The sequence below is a fragment of the Papaver somniferum genome, chromosome 1 (assembly GCF_003573695.1).
Source record: "Papaver somniferum cultivar HN1 chromosome 1, ASM357369v1, whole genome shotgun sequence".
Classification (NCBI taxonomy): Eukaryota; Viridiplantae; Streptophyta; class Magnoliopsida; order Ranunculales; family Papaveraceae; genus Papaver; species Papaver somniferum.
Window position 1 is genome coordinate 110,879,046 of NC_039358.1, and position 24,984 is coordinate 110,904,029.

The window sequence follows — 24,984 nt, forward strand, 5'->3', positions numbered from 1 at the left end:
AGCAGTAGCCCCTGATGAGTTTCTCCAATCTCTCCACATGAGGTTTAATGAGATTAATCAATGGGCTTTGTTCCACAATTTTCAAAGTTAAAGGGATCAATCTTAGATTTTCGTATTTCAACAGTGCCGACTCATGAGGTTGGCGATTCTTTGAAGATCTACTTAATTTTTGTAGATTTGGAACGCTGATTATTATCGGAGGAATTTAGACTTTGAGTTCATGGTTAGGGTTTGTAAAATGAGATCTGCTTTTGGCGCCATTTTACTGCTTGGTTTTATTTACACAAAATGGACGACTTGGTTAACGTGAAAAATGATTGTGTTAGATTGTGATCCATACCCATTGGAGCTAATAGGATGATGAGTAATCTGTGTGCCTAACATGCATATTACCAACGAAGGAAAGACTATAAATACTTCTTCTTGTGTTGTAATCTTTCTTTTGTCAATGTTATGTACTCTTTCTTTTGTACAATGTTATCTCATCGTATCTTTACGAGGCAACGTTTTTGAATGGTGTACAATGAGAAGGGAGTGTTGTAATTTCATAGGTTCATATATATCATTGCAGTAGTCTACCAAAGAACCATGTGAAGTAAGACTCACCCATTGTAACAGTTGAAGTGTCATGTTATGGGATATCCTTACCTATAAGTAGTTGCCTATATAAAGGCTTCACTTCTTTTAAATTTGAAGGAGTTTTGTGATGTGAAATAAAGAATGAAACACTTTTTTACAATCTTATATATATACAGTCTCTCTTTTGTTTCACATATAACTTTGAAGAAGTTCGTGTTTTTTTTTTTTGTACTAATATATTACTATGATCATGTAAACGAGAGAGCACTGGGGATGGATATCAAAGTAAAAGCTCAACGCTAATTGGCGATGGTTAATGCGAAAAAAGATTCATTTATTTATTTTACACATGTCTATTTAATTTAACTATTTTATCAATAGAAATATATCTATATTATAAGAAGAAGCGGCGTCTATGTGTCCTGGGAACAAGGATGGTTGAAATTTTGCGAATTGACTTTTTAAGAAGGATGGTCAGGATCACCCACGATCCGAATGCCAAATAATTACCGCGTCCAACCTTTAAAGATAATCAATTACACCTACGAAAAAAAAAACATCCCCTTTTTTAGCCATTAAATCTTTTCTGAGACTTGAAGGAATCTCTTAAATTTTGATACGTAAATAAAAACTAAGATGAATATCATTAGTTAGTAGAGAATGTTAGGATTGGTCAATGATAAATCAAAGAAATAATAAACAAATAAATTACATATCAAAATCACATAAAAGCAATATTTAACGTGATTCATTCGATTCGGCGTGCGTCCACGGACAAAACCCGAGAGGGTGAACTATATTTTTGATTATCAGAACATTCTGATATAATTACATTCACATTTGATGCTCCTATTTATAGAATATATATTCATAAATTAATTATTGTGACGAAACAAATATATAGTGCAAGCCAAGATTTAACTGAAGTACTTATCAGGGGGAGGATCGTAGTAAGAGGTATTTTATTGGAATATCAAGTTGTACTATTTTTCCTTCGTCAAGGTTTTTTCCCACTGGATTTTTCTTAAATAGGTTTTAACGAGACAACATTTGTGCGTCCATCACTACTCTGAATATTTTGTGCTCTTTTTCCTTCGCCTAGGTTTTTCCCTTCGATTTTTCCTAACAAGTTTTAATGAGGAAATTTTAGCAGTGTGGTGTGGTGTCATACAATGGGAGTGTTATGAAATAAATATATAATGGATTTAAAACATACTTACACTCCTCTTCACCATCATCCTTTCATCTCCTTTTCACCTCTTCACTTTCTACATTACTTTGTAACCACCACCACTAGTAGATGCATTCCCCTTAACTCCATTGTATATTGTTGGAATTTTTGAACAGAAATATAATTTAGTTAGTTAAAATTTAAACTAAAAAACTTTGTGTGGATGGATGTGTCCATTTACTCAAATCTTTTCAATATGAAGTGCCTTATCCTAAGGGACGTTGTAGTTGCAGGAAATCCTACACTACACCCCTCACAAGATTTCATTAACATTCAACTCATTTTTGGATTAGCAATCTTAATTTTATTGATGAATCTTTGAACAATCTTACAAGAAAAGATAAAGGAATCAAGAATAACCACTGCTCTAAATTTTCTCTCTCCTATTACTTGCTTCTCACTCAAAAAAGATCCCTCCCCTTTTCTTTACAACTGAATAACTATTTATAGGGAAATACATAGTGGATGGAAGCTAATCTGTCCTTTATTTTCGGGTATGGCTTGCGACATTCTCGCAACCTTACAAATGTTAATATCGTAAACTCCCTAATTTTCGCAGGACCATCACATTTTTCTCATGATTTAGCTGACGTCGCTTATTATGTTATTTCTGAAGTTGTTCTGCGACACTGTTGTGTTGTGTTGTTAATAATTTCGCTGAGGCATTATTGCTGCGAGATTCTGATCCTACATCTTTCCTCTTCTCATATATTCTCTGCGAAGTAGAAAACGATGTGAGAAATGCTGCAGCTGTCCATCTCTTCATATTCTGCATTTATCACACGTATCCTTTCTTCCATCTATTTCTTGACACGTCTTCTGTAACCGCTGATTTTCAACCACTCACGTCTTTTCGCATTAATGGTGTTTATTTCTTCGAGTAAAAAAAATCTTCTCTATATATTCTTCTTACTCTTCTTTTCATTTTCTTTTTACTTTCTCTTCTCTTTTTACTCTCTCATCTCTGCAACTCTATTGTTCTTCCGTAAGTTCTGCTACTGTAATTCTTCCTTCTTCAATCTTCTTACTTTTCATCCATTCCCATACCATATATTCAGATATGCCTCCAAGCGGTCAAAAACATGAGAAAATCTTAAAGGATGTTCAAAAAGATCTTGATGAGAAAGGTTTCACACTTTCTACCATTCCTGGTGAAAGTGCCAAGTCAATTCTTTCTATCAAACTTTTCTCTGATAAACATTGTGATGATCAATCAATCATAGTTTCGCTGGGTCAAATTCTCGCAGGTCTCCCCATTCCTATTTATGACCCAGATATTCCTCTGTTCTATGAAATTCTCGCTCACTTGGGATTTTCGCGAGCTATCTTCCAATTGAGTGGGGATTGCATCCGTCTGATGCTGGAGTTCGCTAACCGTGGTGCTGGTAAAGGATCTCTTTATTCCAAAGAACTTAGGGATCCTAAATTCGTATATCTAGAGATAGTCGCTGAGAAGTATACAGTAGCGAATTTCTTCGAAAATTATGAATTAATATCCATGAAGAAAGAGAATACTCGCTGGGGTATTCGCTTGAAAAGGAAGGATGTTATTGCTGAAGATAAAATGCTCATGCATGACATTGATTGGCACTCTGGTAAGAACAGAACCCCTCTCCAATCCAAAGATGATAAATGGTGCGTTTTTCCCTTGATGCTGAAAGGACCCTTACATTGCTGGGTCAAATGTTCTTCCTGAGAATCTCGCTACTTATCACCTTGGGTATTCTCTTGGCCCGAGAAAAAAGAGGTATGTTTCTTCCAGTTTCGCCCACTTTACATTTCTTTATTTTTCTTTATTCGCTGATTCTTGCGACATTCTACAGATCCAGAAACTGAAAGATAGCTACCATAGGACTGGAAAGCCAATACCTTGTTAGCTCTTCGCTCATACACAGATGAGGTAAGAAATATTTTTTATGATTTTAAACAATATATTGTTGCCTCTATTTCTTATCTTCATTTGTGTGTGAAGATTATTGCTGAAGTAGAAGAACCCACCAAAGCTGCGACGGCTGGTGATAAGGGTAAAGATATTCTTCGCAAAGGAAAATCATCTGCATCCTCTTCAAAGAAAAGAAAGAGAGGGAATTCTCCTCCTCCTTCAGATGTTCATTTCCCTGATGGTTCTGAAGATGATGAAGACAACAAAGATGATGATGACGACTCTGCTGCGAATAAAGATTCTCCACCTGAATCCTCTATGGCACAGTTATCTGGTATCTTCTCTGATTCTTGGCAAGGGATGGGAGATAATTGCCTCGCCAGTATATGCAAAGCTCTCGCAACTATTTGCGATACTCCTTTGTTGGATGGTGATAGTTCTCTTCGTGGGTCTCCGATCAGTGACTCCTAGCTTCCTAAATTCTCTCAATAGTTTGGTATGCCTTCGTCTTTTTACTTCTTCATTATTGTGACTCAAATTTCTTTTTATTTTAAATTTCTTTGTTTTTCGCAGGCTGGAAAAGCTTCTTTCGCTGTTGCCTCAGATTTAGAGGAGACGCGAAATTCTTGAAAAGAAGAATCTTCAATTTCGTACAAAATGAGGAACTGGAAACTGAAGCTAAGGGTCTTCGTGAGAAGAACGAACAATTAGAAGCTGAAGTCAAAGGTCTTCGCGAGAAGAACAAACAACTGAAAGACTTCTTCGCAAAGGAACAAAATCTCTACTCTTCAAAGCTAATATCACTCTATGGTATGCAATTTTTCTCCTTTCCTTCATTCATTCATCATCCTGTTGTTTATCTTATTTGATTAATCCTTTTTGCAGACATTTATGGTCTTTCTGATGAAGCTTCCTTCGTTCATTTCCTGCCTTGATAATGACACTCTTCTTGAACATCTTAATAAATCTTTGAATAGTTTCTCAATGATAAAATTTCATCTCTGCTCTTTGAATGAACTTAATCCAAATTTCGCCTCTTAGAGATTGATCATAGATCTAGTTTAGGTTTAGCCAACCAATTTAAACGTTTTTTTCAATTCTAAAGAGAAATCAATGAATAAAACCAAATTAGCAAACTCATAGATGATAAAGATCGTATTCTATCAAGGTGTTAAGGCTTTGGCGAAATTCCAAGAACTCTTCTTGAGGTTCAACTTGAACGGATGAAGCCAACGTCAAAATGCGTGCTTACGAGAGAGAAAACCAAGTTCGTTCTCGTCTCCTTATAAATAGTGAGATGAGTTCGCTTGGGATGCGAAATCTTGACGATGCCAGAAAAGATTTAGGTGTAAATGTTAGTCTCCAAGTTGAGCATACACCTTGATTAGAGATATGATTTCTGACAGAGAAGGTTATTAACTGTTCTTATTCACTAATCTTTTGTTTCTTATGAATTTTCATCAAGTTATTAATTGATTGCCTTTTGCTCGCGGATTCTGAAAGTAGATATCGCGAAAGAATTGAAGAACTTGAAGCTGAGAAAGGGGAACTCGCAAGGAATCTTTCTTCTCGCAACGACAAATATTCTAGATTGAAGAATCAATTCAAGATCATTGTTGCGAACTTTAAGAATGATGCTCTGCATTTTCGCAATCAAACTATTCAAATGGTTTGCGATGACCATAGTATTCCTCATTCTGACTATCCTCGTCTCTCAGAGGAGATCCAAAAGAACACTCCTAGTCTGATCATCTCTGATAGCGAAGCTGATGATGAGGAATCTGATGGTGATGAAGGTTCTGATGGAGGTAAAGGTTCTGATGAGGATGAAGAAGAGAGCAAATTTGATGAAGATGATGATGGATCAACTAAGAAGTAGTCTTTGTTTCTTTCTTTGATCTTCTGTAATACTTGTACATTTATTCATTCTTTTTGTATATTTGTGAATTCTTTTGGTTCCCCATATTCCTTAATATATGAGTTTGTTTCATTTCGACCTGCATTCATAAAACAATTCTTCCTTGCAATACGGTTAATCAACATAATCATTAATTTTTGAATTTTTGAGTAAATCTATCATGTGGAGACAAATAACATTTTCTAATTTCATTCATTCCCATACTTGCCTCTGTTATTTGTATCCAAATGAGAGATTTTGCAGATTTTTCTTATTTTGTGCCTCAACTTCGCAATTGTTTATGTATAATTTCGCAATCATATGCGAAGTGAATTTTGATTCTTTTCAAAATCTCATTCCTGTGTGGTCTTATTTTGCCTTTATAATTAAAGGTCTTATTATGCCACCTCTTGTCATTGCGACAAAATCGCAGGATGTCCTTGCACTTTCATGCAAAAACCCATTGATCTTGCCTTAACTTTTTTCTTTGTATTATTTCTTCTCCAGGATAGTTGCGACAATATGACAGGCCTAGATTTTCTTGCGAAAATAAATCCCCATGACATTGCCGTCTTGCGACGAAATCGCAGGACGTCTTCGCACTTTCATGCGAAAACCCATTGATCTCGCCTTATCTTTATCTTTAGTATTATTGTCTCTTCAGGATTGTCGCACAAATATGACAAGCTTTAATACCCTTGCGAGTAAAAAGCCTCATGACATTTGCGTCTTAAGACACTTATCAACTCCCTAATGGAGGGTGCCGCCCTTATCTCCCCCTGGTTGCCCCTTCAAGGAGGCGTACCTCTATCATACAAGGTTGGATCCTCCCATCCGGTCTTAACAACAACCAGTTGTTTTCACAGCCTCTTATCCCTTTTACCTATATGGTTTATGGTTACAAGACTGCACCCTAAGTGGGGTTTTCTTCGAGCCGAGTGCAGTATAAGCCAAGACTTGTCAAGAATGGAAAGGTACGCTCCAGACGCCCCTGGCACTCTTGACTCAAACGTGTACCTCGGTGCCTTGGTCATATTCTGCACTCCTTGGGAGAGTCCTTATTACCTTAGTCTCCCAACCTAAGTCATGTGCTTAAGCTGAGAATCCAAGGTGCCTCTCCCGGATGGGCTTTATTGACCCCAAATCTCCATGACTCAGGTTCCGGGGGCGGTGTAGCCTTTCCCTGAGCCATGCAACAGGTACCCCCTTATATGACGTACTTTAGGTCTTACATTTGCCTCTTGCGAAATTGTATTTGCGAACTAGGGTGTACGCCATAAAGGTTCGACCCTTTCTCTTTTGTCATTGTTCTCTGATTTCAATGCCTCTCCTGTTAGACTGGATGCAAAATACTTGCATAATACGGCATCATGATTTTCCCATTGTAGCATGCACCTCACATAGGCTTTAATGTGTTGAATTGCACAAGTTGTTCCATTAAAAATGTTGGTTAATGCAGGCAAATTGCATTTCGGGAGTATTCCTCCTAGCTGTACTTCTCTTGTAAATGGAGTTTTCGCAGCTTCCTCTATAGATTCATCTAATTGTCTTCTGCCTACTTCTCCTCTATTGTTCAACATTCCTCTTATTTCTTCCAATTCTTTTAAGATTTGTCCATTTACGTCTGAATTTTGATTTATTGGTCTCTTTAATTTCGCATCCCTTCTTCTACGTTCATGTCTTTCTTCTCTTGCGAAATTATGCATTTCTTCTTCATCATCCTCATCTCATCTTCTCCTGCGATTCTCTTCCTCATTTCTATCTTGAATTCGCATATGATGATGTCTCTCATTTTCCCCTCCATGATTTTGTTCATTTCTTATCAATTCCATTCGCTGTCTTTCAGCCCGCCTCTGTACTCTATCATACTCTTCATTGAGATTACCGTTATTCCGGTTTTGTGTACGCCTTCTTTCTCAATTGTCATGATTATTCTGGCGAATTGCCTCCCGAAGCTCTTGTTCTTCCATTTCCGCTCTCAATTTTTCACGTTCGCAAGTTAAACGTGTTTGTTCAGCATAGTGTCTTTCAATTTCTTCTTCAATCGTTTGTTGATTTCTTTGAGTTTCTCTCTCATGTAAAATTCTCCTTCCTTCCTCTAGATTCCTTTCGCCATCTTGATTATTTCGTCCATGACGTTGTCCATTCTCCTGATTTCTATCATTTTTCCTATCATCAAAAGTTTCATTCTACCTTCGCGATGTTCTTCATTCGGATTTCGTATTTCTTATCGAATATTATTTCCAACATTAACTGTGGATGAGTTTCGCCTCATATCTCTTCTAGTCGATCTTGAATACGATCTTGTAGTACTTCTTGATCTTCTACTCTGTAGTCTCATATTTTCCATCCTCAATTCGTGATTTTGCCTTGTTAGATTTGCACGCTCTTCTGTCTCAGCTCTTCTTTCTTCATGCATTCTTCGTCTCAACATCTCTACTGCTCCAATTTCCTCATCTTCACGAATTATTCCTTCAACTATTTCTTGTCCTCCCTCTGTTTGTCTATTATTTCTTGTTTGTCGTTCTTCTTCTTCATCTGCTGAATTTGATCGCCAAGTATGTATGCTCACTCTATCATAATCCATAGTTCTATTTTGTACCGGTGTTTTTTGAATTTGATTTTCTCCATCATTTCTTATTCTAGTAGATTCTCCTGTTTCACTTCTCTCCCTTCCAGCAAGTCTTTTACTTCTTCTTCTAGCGGTTGTTGGTTGTTCTGATGTATTTCTTCTTCTAGCAATTTCTTCAATATTAATGAATTGCAAGAGATTATGTAAAATTCTTAACCAATTACTCCAAATCTTCACAAATATCAATATTAATCTTCAATTTTAATCTTCAATCTTCAATGCCTCCCTGTTTCTAGCGCCATTATGTAGTTGCAGGCAATCCTACACTACACCCCTCACAAGATTTCATTAACATTCAACTCATTTTTGGATTAACAATCTTAATTTTATTGATGAATCTTTGAACAATCTTACAAGAAAAGATAAAGGAATCAAGAATAACCACTGCTCTAAATTTTCTCTCTCCTATTTAGTTGCTTCTCACTCAAAAAAGATCTCTCCCCCTTTTCTTTACAACTGAATGACTATTTATAGGGAAATACATAGTGGATGACATCTAATCTGTCCTTTATTTTCGGATATGGCTTGCGACATTCTTGCAACCTTACAAATGTTAATCTCGCAAACTCCCTAATTTTCGCAGGACCATCACATTTTTCTCATGATTTAGCTGACGTCGCTTATTATGTCATTTCTGAAGTTGTTCTGCGACACTGTTGTGTTGTGTTGTTAATAATTTCGCTGAGGCATTATTGCTGCGAGATTCTGATCCTACAGACGTGACTCTTTACGAAAGGATGTGACTCTCCGCGAAAGGATTTCTCCAAGAGTCACGTTGCATTTATACAAACCCCACTCATTCTCAGTGCATAGTAGTGGGTTTTAAAGGCATAAACTAGTACTAGAAAATTGTAGTTTGCATTTGCGGTCAAGTATCAAAGAAGAGTTTGTACTACATCATATTTTGTTCCCCGTATTCATTTTTATTCCAATGTTGTATTAATGATGAGTGGAACCGTTGTATCTTCGGAGACGTGCCGTTATGAAATCATATATACGGGACACATAACGTCTTAAGGAAAGAAATTACTCGCCTCGGTTCAAGTAGCTTTGTTTAGTTTGTTTTAGATTGATCATCTTTCAATTTCTCTTCTCTTGTTTTTCCATTTTGGTAACCAAGTATTACGGGAGTTGTAATACTAGATGAAGAAAATCCTTACAATATTGTAATAAAATGGTGGAGATAACTGTAGAGTTGTATTATTGTCGAAATCGGTAACAAATATTTTCCTACATATATACCTATAAATTGAGAGTATTTCCATTGTTATGAAGACATCTAATAAAATTCTTCTTTTTCCTTCTCTCTATTTTCTAAGTATTCTTTTATTTTATAACAATAACATAATATCCTAAAAATACGCTTTGATTTTAACTCCTCATGTGCATAAATAATACGGTCACTTGATTTTCTCTCCTACGATCACCTTGGAGCCTCATACACTATATATAATATTCCAATACCCTTTCCGAAGTCGGAAACAAAGATATTAGAAGTGTTCAAATTGAATAATATCTTCAAAGATGCAAAACTTGTAACCTAAACATTGTATTATAAGCTTCAACCATTGCCACTTGATGTTTGAGCATAGTATCACTTGAAAAAAAAGTGAAACACAACAATGGAAGTGAAGGGTCTTCACAACTCCAATATAATACATAGTATTGTGTTGAAAGCTTGATTGCCCAATTGGCAGAAAAGAGTTGGCGCCTGGCGGTTTAAATGAGCTTGATGATTCTTGGATTAGAAAGGATTTAATGAGTTAAAATTCTTTATATATGGTTATTGTATTCACATAGGATAAAAAATAGAACGTGAAGATGGTTTAGTTCTTGATATGAGAATATAGAGGCTAGAGTTTACATGAGAATTTAGAGGCTAGAGTTATTTCTAACACTTTTAAATTGCTTAGAATCATCTATTTACTGAAGATCTTTCTATTTTAAGTTTTACAAGTGGAATAAAGGAAGAGATCAAGACCCCATCGTACAGATGTTCAGACCTATTACATCGACTCAAGCCTTTTACCTCGCTCGACAGCATGAAGCTGCTTTAGACTCTCAATTAGAACATCGTACATTCTGTCAGAATCTTCTCTCGATTACTTATACCTTCTACAACCTCACCATCAACCCCATTTCTAAAACACATTCTTCTTCTTCTTCCACCTATGTACCAAAATCTCAAAAACCTTCTAAATCTTCTTCTACCCATTTTCTCCAAGACCCCCATCTACACCATCAATTATGAGACTTACTGCAAAACAAATGCGCATTCATCGAACAAAAAGTTTTTGTTATAACTGTAATGAACAATACCGACCAGTACTCCTTTGTTAAATTTAGCAGTTGCTCATGGTGGTAGTTGAGTATATGACAACGACCATTGAAATTGAGAGAGAGAAGGAGTTAGTCACATCGCTCAAACAAGTTATTCTTGCTCTCCTTGATTTTTCTCAATCATTGTATTAGAAACGGGTGCTTCCACTACTAGTACGGGAGTTGTTCTCATGCAACAACACAATCCAATTGCACTTTCCAGCAAACCATTGGGACCAAAAACTCTGTTGGAAATAATGTGCGGTTTCGGTTTCTCGGAAATCATGATCATGCAACAAACAAAATACTAACAAATAAGAGAGTTAGAATGCTTATCGGATAGGGTTGACCGAGATGAGGTAATCCTCTTTCCTTAAAGACAATTCATCCCCGCATACGGTGCTCACGGTTCTACGGATGTCGCCTTCCAAGATACAACGATCACGCCTTATAGTAAGTAGCACTACAATACTATTAGGCCAACGAATATTAACGGTTACTGTGCTCTTAAATGACTCTGACTCTTGACATAAAGACTTGTTTTCTGCTTCTCAAAAACTTGTGAAAACCCATACAAAACAATACTAAGAGATGTGTTTATATAGAGTCAATGATGACTTTACATAGTGTCTTTTCACCAATAAGTGACTCACCATGGCCAATAATGACTCTCCATAACACCTATTCATGACTAAGTGTCTTATGGTGAAAAGGCATAACCCAAACACATCTCTTGGATTTTAAATGTTGAAAACTAATTTTCACTCACATACTAATTTTTAACACAAAATTCCAACAAGCTCTAACTTATTCCACCTGTGAGAAGAAACTTTTAGTTGTTGTTATGGAAGTTTCCAAGTGGAGAAACTAGCGGGTAGTCCAAAAATTCACTATACATACAGATCATCAAATCCCAAATAACTTTATAGATCAAATGATTACTATAGTATTTGTAGATGGGGAAAAACGATTTGCTGGTTTTACGGAATTGAAGAGTCGACCGTGTGGAGACTCCTTCAACCGAGCGAAATATTGAACCTCACACAGATGCACTGCAAGAAGGGAGTGCTTTAAGTTCGAGAGATCAATCTGTATGACTCCGGCCTAAACCAAGAACAATGGCCGTTCCAGAGTCAATTCGGTCACAAGAGAGGATGGGTTGATCTGTAGGAGGGAAGCTGAGAAATGTGTGAGATCAATGGTGACCTGAGATTGTAGGTGTGTTGTGAATTCAGCGTAAGAACACTCTGAATGATTGAATTTTACTCAATTGAGAGTGATTACTCAGGCGATGAGTTTGTGTAGACGAAGATTGTCTGTATGAACTTGCCGAGAAATTGCTTGTTTAGACGAATGTTCGAGTATTCGAATCTTGTCCTTTCAATCAGGATTCAGAGACATTTTATAATGCCGGAGGTCAAAACACCATGATCCCATGAAGTGTGACAGTTGCTGGAATCAGAGAGTGGGGAAGTGGAAAATCGTGTTAAAACGAGTTGCTCATCGTGCGGAGACTTGGTTAATTTTCCACCCACTACTTTGCTGACTCTTCCAACTGATTGCACGACTTGCTTACATTCTCGTCCTGGGTGAACACACGTGCCGTAGACCGCCAGACCAAAATCCTAGTTAATATCCCCCCATGTGACACGATTGATATCTCGTGGTTGTGGAGTCAGTTGCTGACTTTATGGGACGATGAGTCCATGTATTACTGAGTTGAACATGATTTGTAAATGTTCTGAGACTCGTGAATTAAATATGTCTGCTGAGACGAGGTATTATTATATTGATTACCTAAGACGAGCAAGCTGTGTTGCTGAGTTATTGAATATTGATAGTTGAACCAATATTCTTGAATCTGGGAAAATATTGCTGGTTCGAGCAAATATTGTCGTTTTGAGCAAATGCCGCTCATTTGATGAATTGTCGGTAGCTGGACCAAATAAAATATTAATTTAAGATACTGACTGCTGGGTCGAGTAAAATAAAAATGTTGATCATGGAATTAACATAAAATTATCAGAGTATTTGAATCTGCTCAGAATCATGTTTCTGCGGAGCTCTGAATTCAAAACCCTAATTTTACTGAAATGATGATTTATTGCAAATCAACCGCAGAGTGACGCAGGGACCGGCTACATGGGATAATGAGTTCACCATGTAACGTCTAGATTCTCGAATGAGCAAAATACCAAAGTGTCTTGAGGACCAGTTGGTGAAAGAATGATTAAATGCTGGTTTAATCATTTATTACAATAATACCCGTGTGAGCGACAAATAATAATAAAACCTAGCCATGAAAAGATGAGGGACCGACCAAGAGGTCATGGGACCGGCTCTTGGTGGTCGTGGGACCAATAGATGGTCGTTTTAGCAAACTCTCGATTGTTCGGAAAGAGTCTGAACCTAATATGAGTAGTTGAACAAATTAGGTTAAAAATAGTTAAAACATGTGGGACCGGCCACTTGCAAGCCTCAGGGCCACCCTTGGTCGGTCAAGGGGATGCGCCCGTGTCACCATGTTGTTCGTGTCTCAGTCCTGAGAGTTTTGACATTTTCCGGTGCGCGTTTCAGCAACATTTTGAGAAAATATGCAGAATCCAGGATTTTGCTGAAACTAGGAAAAATACATGAGATGATGAAAAATAATAAATAAAACAAGGAATTGCAAGGTGTGGGACCGGCCAGGGCTAAGACACGGCCGGCCAGCTAGCAAGTGGTCCCACAATATTTTCCCAGTTTTATGTAATTTTATGTATTTTCTCTGAATTGAGGGAAATCCCATTAAAATTGGAGAGTTTTATGAAATTAGGGAACTTCCATGAGATGAGGGAATAAAATAATAATAAAATAGGGAATGATGGAGTGTGGGACCGGCAATGGCCAAGGCATGTCCGGCCAGCCAAGGGGCACGATCCCAGCACTCTTCCAATTTTATGTAATTTTTTCATGATTTTAGGGAATCTTCATAAAATCAAAGAGAGTTGTTGAAACCAAGGTATTTTGTTGAAATCAGGGAGTTTTCATGGAATGAGGAAAACAAAACAAAACAAATAATAAAATAATAGGCGTGTGGGACCGGCTAGGGCATGACCGGACGGCTAAGGCCCGATCCCACAAGTTTTCTTAATTTTATAATATTTTCATGGTTTTAGGTAATTTTCATGGTTTAAGGGAAAATTCATGAAATCAGGGAATTTTCATGGTTTGAGAGAAATAATAAAATAATGGGGACGTGAGGTGCGGGACCGGCCACGACTAGGGCATGGCCGGCCGGTTGGTGCTCGGTCCCGTGACACTTTTCCCTAATTTTATTATTTTCTTGACATAAAGAAATATCATGAGATTAGAGAATTTCCTTGAATCGAAGGAGATTTGCTCGAACGAGAGAATTTTCATGAGATCAGGAAGAATAATAAAATATGATAAAAATATAAAATTGGGCGTGGGACTGGTCACGGCATGACCGGTCGGCTGGTGAGCCCAGTCCATGGCGCCTTTGCTAATATTTTATTATTATTATTATTTTTCCTTCATATTTTGCATAGGTTCATCATTCATTCGTATTTTTGAAATGCTCGTTTGTGGATTCAAATGCTGGTATGTGCATTATTGCTAAGTACACTTGCACCATTTTAGTCAGGGCTTATTCGATGCTCAGATGCCTGTTTCGTTGAATATTTATCACTAACCCGTGGAATTCTGCTGGGAAGAACCACGAATTGAAGTGACGAAATATAACGAAGAATCGTAGAATATTGCTGGATATTCAGGCGATTAGAGATAATTAACTGATGGATCTATACTAGCAGGGCTTCCTATCTAGGAGCATTAATTATCTGAGAGTTGAGCAATATGAACTTGATGGAGTATCATATTTCTTCTATATAGTCAGGGAAAACCTGGTTGCATCCTGAAGACGTTGTCGCTCTATACTAGCAGGCATGATGTCTAGGAGCCGCCAAATCTTTCAATTCTATATAGAAATAATTACTGAAATTGCTCAGTATTCATGAGATGTGTCGTGATCTCAGCTGGGAGATTACACATATACAGATATTCTGAGAGACAACCTTCTCATTCAGAGGTTTTATGGCATTTGCTTTCATGCTTTATTGAGAGACATGAGTCTCAATACTTATCTGATTGCCGGATCCGGAGTATAAATAATTACTGAAATTTCTCAGTATTCATGAGATGTGTTGTGGCCTCATCTGGGAGACTACACATCTACATATACTCTGAGAGACAGCCTTCTCAGTCAAAGGTTTTATGGTATGAGCTTTCATGCGAGACATGAGTCTCAATACTCATCCGATTGCCGGGTCCAGAGTATGCATAGTTAGGGTTTTACAATTTTATCCTTGTCGAAAATCCACCATCTACACTAAGTCCCCTGATTAGTGCGGAACAGTCATGTTCCTCAGTCAGCATTGAATGGTGATTTTCCAGGTATAGACGAAAAATAAGTAATTGAACTTAGTCATAAGATAAAACGTTACCGGATTTCGACCGAATGAGAAAACCATGGTTTGATCGAACACCCCAGTGGCATAATAGAGTGCCATCCGGTGAGCATAAATTGGTGTAGAACCGCTGATTCGCGATGATGGGTCCTTGGTCGGTTTAGGATTCACGGGCCGAACCCGAAAAGGAAATCCTTATGGAATTAGGTTTTGAAAATAAAATTTGGTATAAAAGGAATTAATTCCTTTTTCTTTTATCTCTTCCCGCACGTCCACCATCTCCCTCTCTTCTTCATCTTCTCTCCCAAGGAGGAGCAGGAGAAAAATCGCCGGAGCACCGACCACCAGCCGACCGGAGCCACCAACTTCCGGCCGGCGCCGACAAGTACGTGAATTTTTTATTTTTTTTAAAGCTTGTTGTTTGTTCATCATAAAATAATATGGGTATACACATATTTTGGATGTGAGTTTTATGAAAAACCCTTGTTTTAGGAACGTATGTTCGTTCGATCGTTAGTTTCAGAAACTAGCAACAATCCCTAACTTGAGAGAGATTCTTCTTTGAAAAAAAGACCTGTGTCCAGTAATAAAATTTTGTTTATGAGCTTTCATGGAAATCAAAACTTTATCTTTAAAAGATTGAGCTTTCACAAAACCAAAATAAACCTTCGTTTTAAAGGAAAACGCTCGTAGGAAGAAAAATAGATTCTTTTTTTATCATGAAACCGTGAAGCTTCACAAGAACATTTTTTTTTTGATAAACTCACGTGAGCCTGAGCTCACGTCAAAAACTTTTTACGTGAGTTAATCACGGTTTTATTGCTTCGTAAAATCAAAACATGGGTTTTGAGTAACCCTCGAATTTTAGAAAATTTATTTATGATGAAATATTGTCTTGGTGTGAATTTCATAGCCCAGTTGTGGATGTTTATACTATGAAAATTGTGTCTATGATTTTATGAAAAATCAGTCTAAAAAAGTTTTGTTTGTTATTCGCAGGTTTCCAGGAACGAACTAACTTCTGAGTGTCAACTCTTGCGGCACAATCACTATTGTTAATAGAATTGTAAAGAGGTAAAAGTTAAGAATTACCATTTTGTAGACGGATTTATTAGCATGTTGATAATCTTGTGTTCCTGGTTCTAGAAAATGGCAATTTCCAACAACAACAATTCCTCCAGCTCTCCTGATGAGGATTCCAAAGCTTCTGCAGCCAATTCGAAAGCTAAGAGAACTCACGATAAAGGGGAAAAGCCTAGTATATCCCCGAACAACCAGAGAGTCACTTATGCCGAGCATATGAAGCGAAAAGCCGAGACTGATGAAGTGGAGGGTCGTATGCGTAGAAAAGATCGAATCCAGCGCAAAATACTGGCGGCAGAGGAGAGACGCCGATTTGTCGATGGAGTACCTTCTGACTCTGATGCTGATGCTTCCGAAGAGGAAACCACGTGGGTGTTACAAGAGTTCAAGGTCAAGCCTATGAAACGAGTTGATGCTGAACTTGAAGCTGAAGCAGAAGAAGACTCGGACTCGGACGATCCTCATACCCATCCAGACTTCATCAATGGTCTTGACAGTGATTCCGACGAAGAGGAGGATTCCGAGAAGGACAGTGATGATGAATCTGACAGCTCAGATGAATCTGACGAATAACTTTATTCTTGATTTCCTTTTAAACATTTGAATGTTTTCTTAGCCTTCGTAGTAGACATCTTATTTGAACAACTTCTCTTGAGTATTAAGATTTTCCTTTTGTAAGAAATTCTTTTATTAAGGTCATTTCCTCTTGATTGAATCAGATAAAATGGGCCAATCCTCATACGCCGAACCCATTGTGATCTTCCTTTACTCGTTTTATGGTTTTCATCTATGAAAACATCAAAACATGTCGCAGAAGATATGTAACACACAAGGTCGTGTGACTTCTATGACCATGCCTAACTTTGGTCAGTCCCCAGTGTATTATTTTACTCCGCATCTCCAGTATTGACCTTGTTCAAGACTTAGGGTTTCAGTAAAAATCGCAACCGAATTGACTATTTGCAGAAGATAAACACCTTCTGTATCTTGTATATATCTCCAGGATTTAGGGTTTAACACTTGCGCAAATATTTCTTCCATTCCTGAGTTAGTTCCATCGCAGAAGAAATTTCGATTGCCATACCTTTTATCATCATGTCTAGCGATAGTACTTCTTCTCGAAACGGACTTCAGTCGAAGCATGAAATAGAAGCGTCCATATCGGTAAGTTGTATATCTTCTTCGTCTCTGTTTGATCAAGGTTATTGATCATAGGAAAATGATTTGTTGCAGGACAATCAGAAGAATTCCTCTTCTCATAATTCGAGGCCCAGACGGACTGTTAGGGCTCCTGCCCGGTATAGGTCGGCTCATACTGAGCCTGGATCATCCGTAAGCAGTCTTATGATTCTCGAAGTTTTATCGTGTTCCATTCTGATAAAACTAAACACTTCCTCATTTCGTCGCAGGTGGATGTTCGTGTCGTTGTTGATGCTAGAAGGAGAAGGAATGGAAAGTCTGTGACTGCGGTTGAGGTTGAAGATAGCAGCAACCAGGTATGTGAAGCCTCTGCAGAATCCGTGGAGGCTGGAGATGGGGTTCGTGACTATCCAACAACTGGACTCTTATTTGAAGCTCCTTTGATCAACACTTCCCCGGACAATGAGGCGGTCGGTGGATTCGTCATTCCCAAGTGTCATGCGCCTCTATACACCAAGATTTGGAAAAATTACGGGCATATTCCTATGACCGAAGTGTGGAAAGGTTTTCTACCAACCCTCCTGACTACAGTTGCAGGGCTGTTGCCGATCATTGAGGAGATAAAACAGATGTATCTGCGAGATGTCAAAAATCAGGAACTGCACAGGTGGGATGAGATGATTTCGAACTGTGAGACATTGCGGTTCAATGTAGGATGGCTTCGTCGTCGGCTCGAGATAATCAAGATTCATAAAGCGGCGGAGGCTGCTGATGCGATTTTTGTGACCACTGCTTTACTGGAAGAGGAGAAGATGCTGGCTTTGGAGTCGGCAAGAGTCGAGAAGGCAGTCGAGGATTTGAAGACAAAGACCAGGACTTTCCAGAAGAAACTTGACAGGATTTCTTATAGAGATTATCCATTGTTGGACGGATTGCTCTGAGTGATCATTCGAGAGAGTTGAGGTGTAGGTTTCTGATAAGGTAGAATAATATGATGGCATAGAGGAATTTTGTTCAATTGATGAATGTTTAATGATCAAACAAGCATCTTGCACGCTCTTTGAAGGAAATAAATTACATTTGAGATGTATTTGAATAAATATTAATTATCTGCTGCTGATCAAGCATAATAGGCTTTGAGCCATTCGCCGTTGATAATATTTCCTTCGTTTCCTCCACTGACTGCTAAGATTTTTTAGTATCCACTAGACACTGCTTTGGTGATAATATACGGGCCTTCCCATTTCGGAGAGAATTTGGGAGCAGACATGTCTTGTTGAATGTGTTTTGTAGTCTTTAATAGCAAATCTCCTACTTGGAAAGTTCGAGGTTTTACCTTTTTGTTGTAAGCTCTGGATATTCTCTGTTTGTAAGCCTCCACATACTTTTCTACTTTAGCTCTCCTTGATTCGAGTATGTCCAGTTCAGCAACTCTTGACTTGGACACTTCAGCTTCATCCCATCGTATTCCACTGGCCGCTGCAATCCTTGCTGAATGAACTTTTATCTCAGCTGGGAGTATAACATCAGCCCCATAGACGAGCGAATACGGTGATGTTCTAATCGAGCTCCTTGGTGCAGTTCTGTAAGCCCACAAATCCATGGGTAATTGCTCATGCCACGATCGTGGATTGTCATGAATTGTTCGACTGATAATCCGGATCAAAGTTTTGTTGGTACTCTCTGCTTGACCATTTCCTTGGGGATAGTATGGTGTGGAAAAAATCGGTTTGATCCCGTACTCCTTGAGCAATTTTTCGACATCCTTGTTGGCGAAAGGAGTCCCATTATCTGTGATGATATGTTTGGGGACACCGAATCTATATATAATGTGTTCCTTGATGAAGGCTGCAATAGTTACCCCTGTAGTACCTCTGAGCGGGATTGCTTCGACCCACTTAGTGAAATACTCAGTAGTTGTGATGATGTATTCATGTTGCTTGGAGGATGCTGGATTGATCTTTCCGATGATATCAAGTCCCCAGCTATAGAAAGGCCATGGACTATTCAAAGAGTGTAATGGAAGACAAGGAGTATGAATAAGGTTACCGTGGATTTGACATTGATGACACTTCTAAACGTACGCGGCTGCGTCGTCTTCCATAGTCGGCCAGTAATACTTCTCGTGAATTTGGAGAAACAATTTCTTTTTCCCATGATGTTCTCCTTCATGAGTTTCTTTCAGGACTATCAGAATTTCTTCTCTGTCCAGGCATCTCAACAAGTCTCCTCCAAAGCTTTTGCGATACAAGATCCCATCAAGAAAGAAAAATCTCTTTGCTTTCTGAGTAATTTTGGTTGCATCTTTCTTTCCAGGTGGTGATTTTTTGTCTCGAAGATATTCAATGTAAGGTTGTCTCCAGGCCCTGGTGTGATGAAGTGTCAGGGCCTCTAAATGATGAGGAGGTGTCTGACAATTAGGACAAGATCCCTGCAAAGTTCTTGATTGTGCTTCCATGGAGGGCCAGTGATACCCGAGTCTTTGAAGTTTTCTATAAAGTGTTATCACCAGCGTTTGTCCACATACTTCTTGATGCACACTTTCGAGCTTTTCCTTTGCTTCTTCATCGCCAAGGCACCGTGATAGAGAGACATCAGGGTTGCGATGGTACAAGGCCCCGTGGAGCAAGAAGAAGTTCTTTAGCTCTTTAAGGCTGACTGCTCCTTCTGTAACGAAACTGCTCAATTCATGAATAATAGGTGCTCTCCAGTCATTTGCTTGAGAATCTTCAGTTTTACTAAGCCATGTGTATGATACAACTCGTCTTTGCACTATGATAGCTTTCTCTGATCCTTCGAATTGCAGCTTGGAGGGGAGGGTTGCCCAGCAATCAACATGTCTATTGTTGGTCCGGCCAGTATGAGTGATAGTTGCATCGGCGAAATGAGTTAAGAGTCGCTGCGCCTCATCCCTGAATGGAGCAAGCGTTATCTCCTTGAGAGAGTATGTCTCATTCATTTGATTGACCAACAGTTTTGAATCTCCTCTGATCTCCAGGTGCATCGCTCCTGCCTGTTTAGCTAAGGATAATCCTAGCAAGAAGGCTTCATATTCTGCTGAGTTATTTGTACATTGGAAATCCAGCTTAAATGAATGTGAGAATACTTCACCAGATGGAGAGACCAAGACTATGCCCGCTCCTCCAGTATCGTTGCTAGGAGTAGCAGATCCATCAAAGTACAGCAGCCACGTTTCTTCCTTGACGACTGAAATTTCTGGGAATTCACCTGGTACATCGTCCTGTAGTGTCGTGGAATCTTTCCTGGAAAGGCAGCCAGTAGATCTGCTACTGCTTTACCTTTGATTGCTTTGGGAGAAACACATAATATGTCGAACTCTGACATCCGAAGCATCCATTTTGCAGGTCTTCCTATCAAAGCAGGTTTCGAGAGTAAAAACTTGATGGGATCAGCTTTGGAGATAAGCACGACCCTATTAGATAGCAAATAATGTCTGAATCTCTGCATTGTATAAGCTAATGCCAGGCACGTTCTTTCAGCTTTCGGGTATCTGAGTTGAGCGTCTTTCATGGTTCGGCTGTAATAGTAGATTGGACGTTCAACGCCTTCTTCATCTTCTTGAGCTAGCAGTGCCCCAATAGCAACATCATTGGAATCCGTGTACATTATCAATGGTCGTCCTTGTACTGGAGATCTCATGACTGTAAGGGATAAAAGTGTCTGTTGTATCTTCTGGAATGCCTCCTGCTGAACAGCCGTCCAGGCGAAATTTGCTCCCTTCTTCAGCAGAGGAGTGAAAGAAGCAATAAGCTGAGCCAATCCTGGCATGAAGCGTCTGATGTAATTTACCTTGCCCATGAAACTCTGTAGTTCCTTCACAGTGCGTGGAGGAGGCATGGTAGTAATGGATTTTGCTTTGTCAGGATCGACTTTGATCCCTTCAGCAGTGACCAGGAATCCTAGAAACTTCCCAGAAGAAACTCCAAAAGCGCATTTCAGGGGATTCATCTTCAATTTGTATTCCCTGCATCATTCGGAAACTTGCCTCAGAACTTCTAGATGCGATGCTCGAGCTTTCGATTTCACCACTACATCGTCGACATAGTCTTCTACTTGCTTATGCATCATATCATGAAATATTTCTGTCATGGCTCGTTGGTAGGTAGCACCTGCATTCTTCAGTCCAAAGGGCATCACAGTGTAGTGAAAGTTCCCAATGGGAGTGCGGAACGCGGTTTTGGCAGCATCATGTTCAAACATCTTGATTTGATTGTATCCACTGTAACCATCCATGAATGAGAACATACCGTGGCCGTTGGTGATATCCACATTTATGTGTCTAATTTGTCCCAATTGTATATATTGTTAGTGCTCGATTTTGTACTTATTTGGTTATTTTATGTCTTTGTAGGTGTTTTTGGAGAAATAAGCTTTTGCGACGAAATTGGCTCAAAATGTGGCATTTGAACCTCCGTAGATAACGTACCAGAAGCACCCCAGAAGTATGCCAGAGACATCCCAGAAATACCCCGGAGGAACCCCGAAAAAGTGTTGAAATCATCCCAGAAAAATTACTAAAGGCACCCAACGGAAAGTGTTATGCGGACCCCAACACCCTGGATAAGAGGTAACCTAATCACTAGGGGAGGTCACCTTCACCTTTTGAATTTTGAAATTGGCGGGAAAAGAGAAACATCTCTGGCAGATTTTTTGTGCATGATTTGGAGGAGTTTGAGGTCGACTAAACCTCTGATTTTAATAGGATAGACTCCTTATGGGTCTAGGAATCTAATATGGGTGTTGGAAACGATTAACTTGGGCTCAATCGACGGGTTTTCACCTCAACGGCAAAATATGGAAAGTCACATGTGTGACTTGTTTTAGGAAATTCTAGAGAGACTAAAGAGCTATAAACCTTCCCAAAGATTCATATATATCTAAGGAAGAGTTTAGAATCAAAAAAAAATCTCAGAAACGCGTAGAAACTCTAAAACACGAAATTGCCGCAACTTTGCCGTGAAGAGAAAGGAAGAGATTTTGGAAGATTCTGTAGAGATTTAATCGGTCTTTTTGATATAAATAGATTGGTTGGGTCATATAGAAGGAGTGTCGGAAGTTTGGGAACCTTAGGAGAGCCATAGAAGAAGAAATCAGAGTTTGATCAAAATATTTTTCTGCTGTTACTGCTGCTGAAGAACACGAAGAACAGACCCTCACTAACAGTCGTTCTTCAACAGTGACAACGACCAGCGGCTGATGATTATATTTTTTGATTGTTGTTGTAATGAGGTTCAAACTCTCGGACTTGTGAAGGATAAATTTAAAGATTTAATAAAATTATATACAGAATTATTAACAATAGGTGCGAGAGATAACCAAGACACTAGATTCCACTATTATGCAAAATTGAATGATAAATATTTCAAAACTCTATTCAATTCTTAAGTCCTCTTTTATCTTTAATTCACTATCAATCATACAGATTCTCAAACATTATTTGTAAACCTTAAGCATAGATTATCAAGAGATTAAACCAAGCATAACCTATCAAACTGAATAACAAATAATTAAGACAATCATTCAAATAATTTAAAACTCTGCAAAAGCAGCGATTAGGTGAATTATATAATTAAATGAAGTAGTTATCCATTTATGTTGCGTGAATAGCTTCCTCCATTGCCTTGGTTACGAGGGAGTTAGCTCATCATAGTATATATGCTCTCAAAATAATTTATTATGGCTCAAAAATGGTTTACAAATAATGAGAAGAAGAGAAAATGGTGTAAACAGCTAATGTGTGACCCACAGGAAACGTCACACAAGAACGATAATATGAAATGTTGTAGTCTTTGGGAAACTACGACCCACACTCCACTGTCGCTGTCACTGTTGAAGAACGACAGTCTCTTACAGTTTATTGTTCTTCGTGTTCATCTTCATGCAGCAGCAGAAACAGAGTTTTGTTAAACTCTGATTTCGTCTTCTCTAGCTCTCCCTAGCTCCCAAAACTCTCGACCCCTTTCCCAAACTGTTTTGCCTTGTATTTATAGTGAATTGGAGCCAAAAATCCGACCATTGATTGCATATATTCTCCATTTAATCCAAATACTCTCGGCTGTCAATAATAACGAAAATTTCCATTTTTAATCCCATGCACGCGTTAACTTTGATCTTGCACGCTCCCAAATGACTTCTCCACGCCTCAACACTCTTCCAACGCTAGTAGGACTCTTCCATGCACACAAGAACTCCATTTTTTCCCGTATTACAGTGCACGTGCTCTGTTTTGGGCTAAAGGATCATCACGCGTTTTCCAGCCACTTCTGATCGAACCCACTGTCCATAATGTGTTCCTCATGCCATATCACATCTTCCTACCAAGTTTGAGCGATTGAATCTCCCTAAAACACCTTCATTTTGTTGATTGAAACTCTAACAGTTGAGAACTTCATTTCCCGCCACAAAAAAGTTTTTGAATTTCAAGAGATGAAGTGCCCCTAATCGTCTGTGGAGTGTAAATAGCAAATGCCCAACTGAGGTGCCCTTTAGTAATTGGGTTGCCCCTTAACCAAAATGAGAGTCCGAATAACAAATGTCCTCCGGGGATGCCCCGCATAATTTTTCGAGCAGATCTTTCCAAAAATGTTTATTTCCTAAAAATACATAAAAACACAATATTAGTACAAAAATAGAGTTCCAACAATACGAACATTGAGGACAAATTAGACACAAAAATGTGTCTATCAGCTGACGGTCTTAAAACAACAGCGTAGCAGCACTTTTAACTTATCGTTCCTCTGTGACCCTTTCTGACAGTCTTAAACTCACTGCTTTAGCACTATTTCATCTTTTAATCAACTTTTGGGCTATAAACATGTATTTTGAGCAATTGATTAATATGAAGAGCTAAACCCAAACACTGGGATGACGGAGGAAGCCCTATTTCACGCGGTAATTCTAATAATTCTTTTATGACTATTTGCATTGATTTTTAATCGATTTATGATTTTTATTGAATGGGTGTGATTTCGTTTGATGGTGTATGCTTGGTCTATGTATTTTTGATACATCATGCTTTTGATTTACAATCATTGCTTTTCAAAAATCTACTTTTTGGCAAAGAGTAAGAGTCCATATTTCTAATATTTGATCTATAATTGATTGGAATTATTATTTGAATCACATGAATGGAATTTGGTGGAATCGTGAGTCTCAGTATCTCTCGACATTGTGACAAACCTTTTGTATATATATATTTTATTTTTATTTTTACTTTAAGTCTAGAACCCAATCTTATCAAGTCCGAGTTGAACGAACTTTACTACCACTTTCAAAACTACATCAATTTTTGGCGCCGCCGACGCGGATTTCTATTAGGTTTTAGGTTTTAGATTTATTTTTATTTTTGTTCTTTTTTACGCCTTTGGTATTTTTTTGATTCTTTTCAGATTTCGAGCGAAGCTACAAGGAAATAAAAAAGTACTATAAAAGGAAAGCATCGCCAAAGAAGGAAAGAAAAGAGGAATCCGAAAGGAGTGAAGAAGAATATTTTGTATATAATTATTTTATTTTTAGAAACTGTAAATAGGGTTTTAGCTTTTGTAATTTTTCTTTTTATTTTTGGACACTTTTTGGACTTTATTTTTGGACTGGACATTATTTTTTAAAACCCTACGGAAGGGTTAAGATTAAATATAAATTGTTTGCAGGGAAGGACGACAGTTACGATACTGTCTCGGCCCCTCGGGTTCGTACACTGACATCGGAGTCGGTGGCCTGAGTCGACTTCAA

General features: G+C 38.3%; 1 protein-coding gene across 1 annotated transcript; it reads left to right on the plus strand.

Moving 5' to 3' along the window:
- The first annotated feature begins 16,158 nt into the window (after positions 1–16,158).
- On the plus strand, positions 16,159–16,665 carry LOC113349142 (clumping factor A-like). The gene has a single exon (XM_026593065.1). It carries the CDS (start codon positions 16,159–16,161, stop codon positions 16,663–16,665), a length of 507 nt encoding a protein of 168 aa, XP_026448850.1.
- Positions 16,666–24,984: the final 8,319 nt, after the last annotated feature.

Bases quoted from the DNA above. Each gene is read 5' to 3' on its own strand.
- LOC113349142 (XM_026593065.1), top strand. From the start codon at position 16,159: ATGGCAATTTCCAACAACAACAATTCCTCCAGCTCTCCTGATGAGGAT.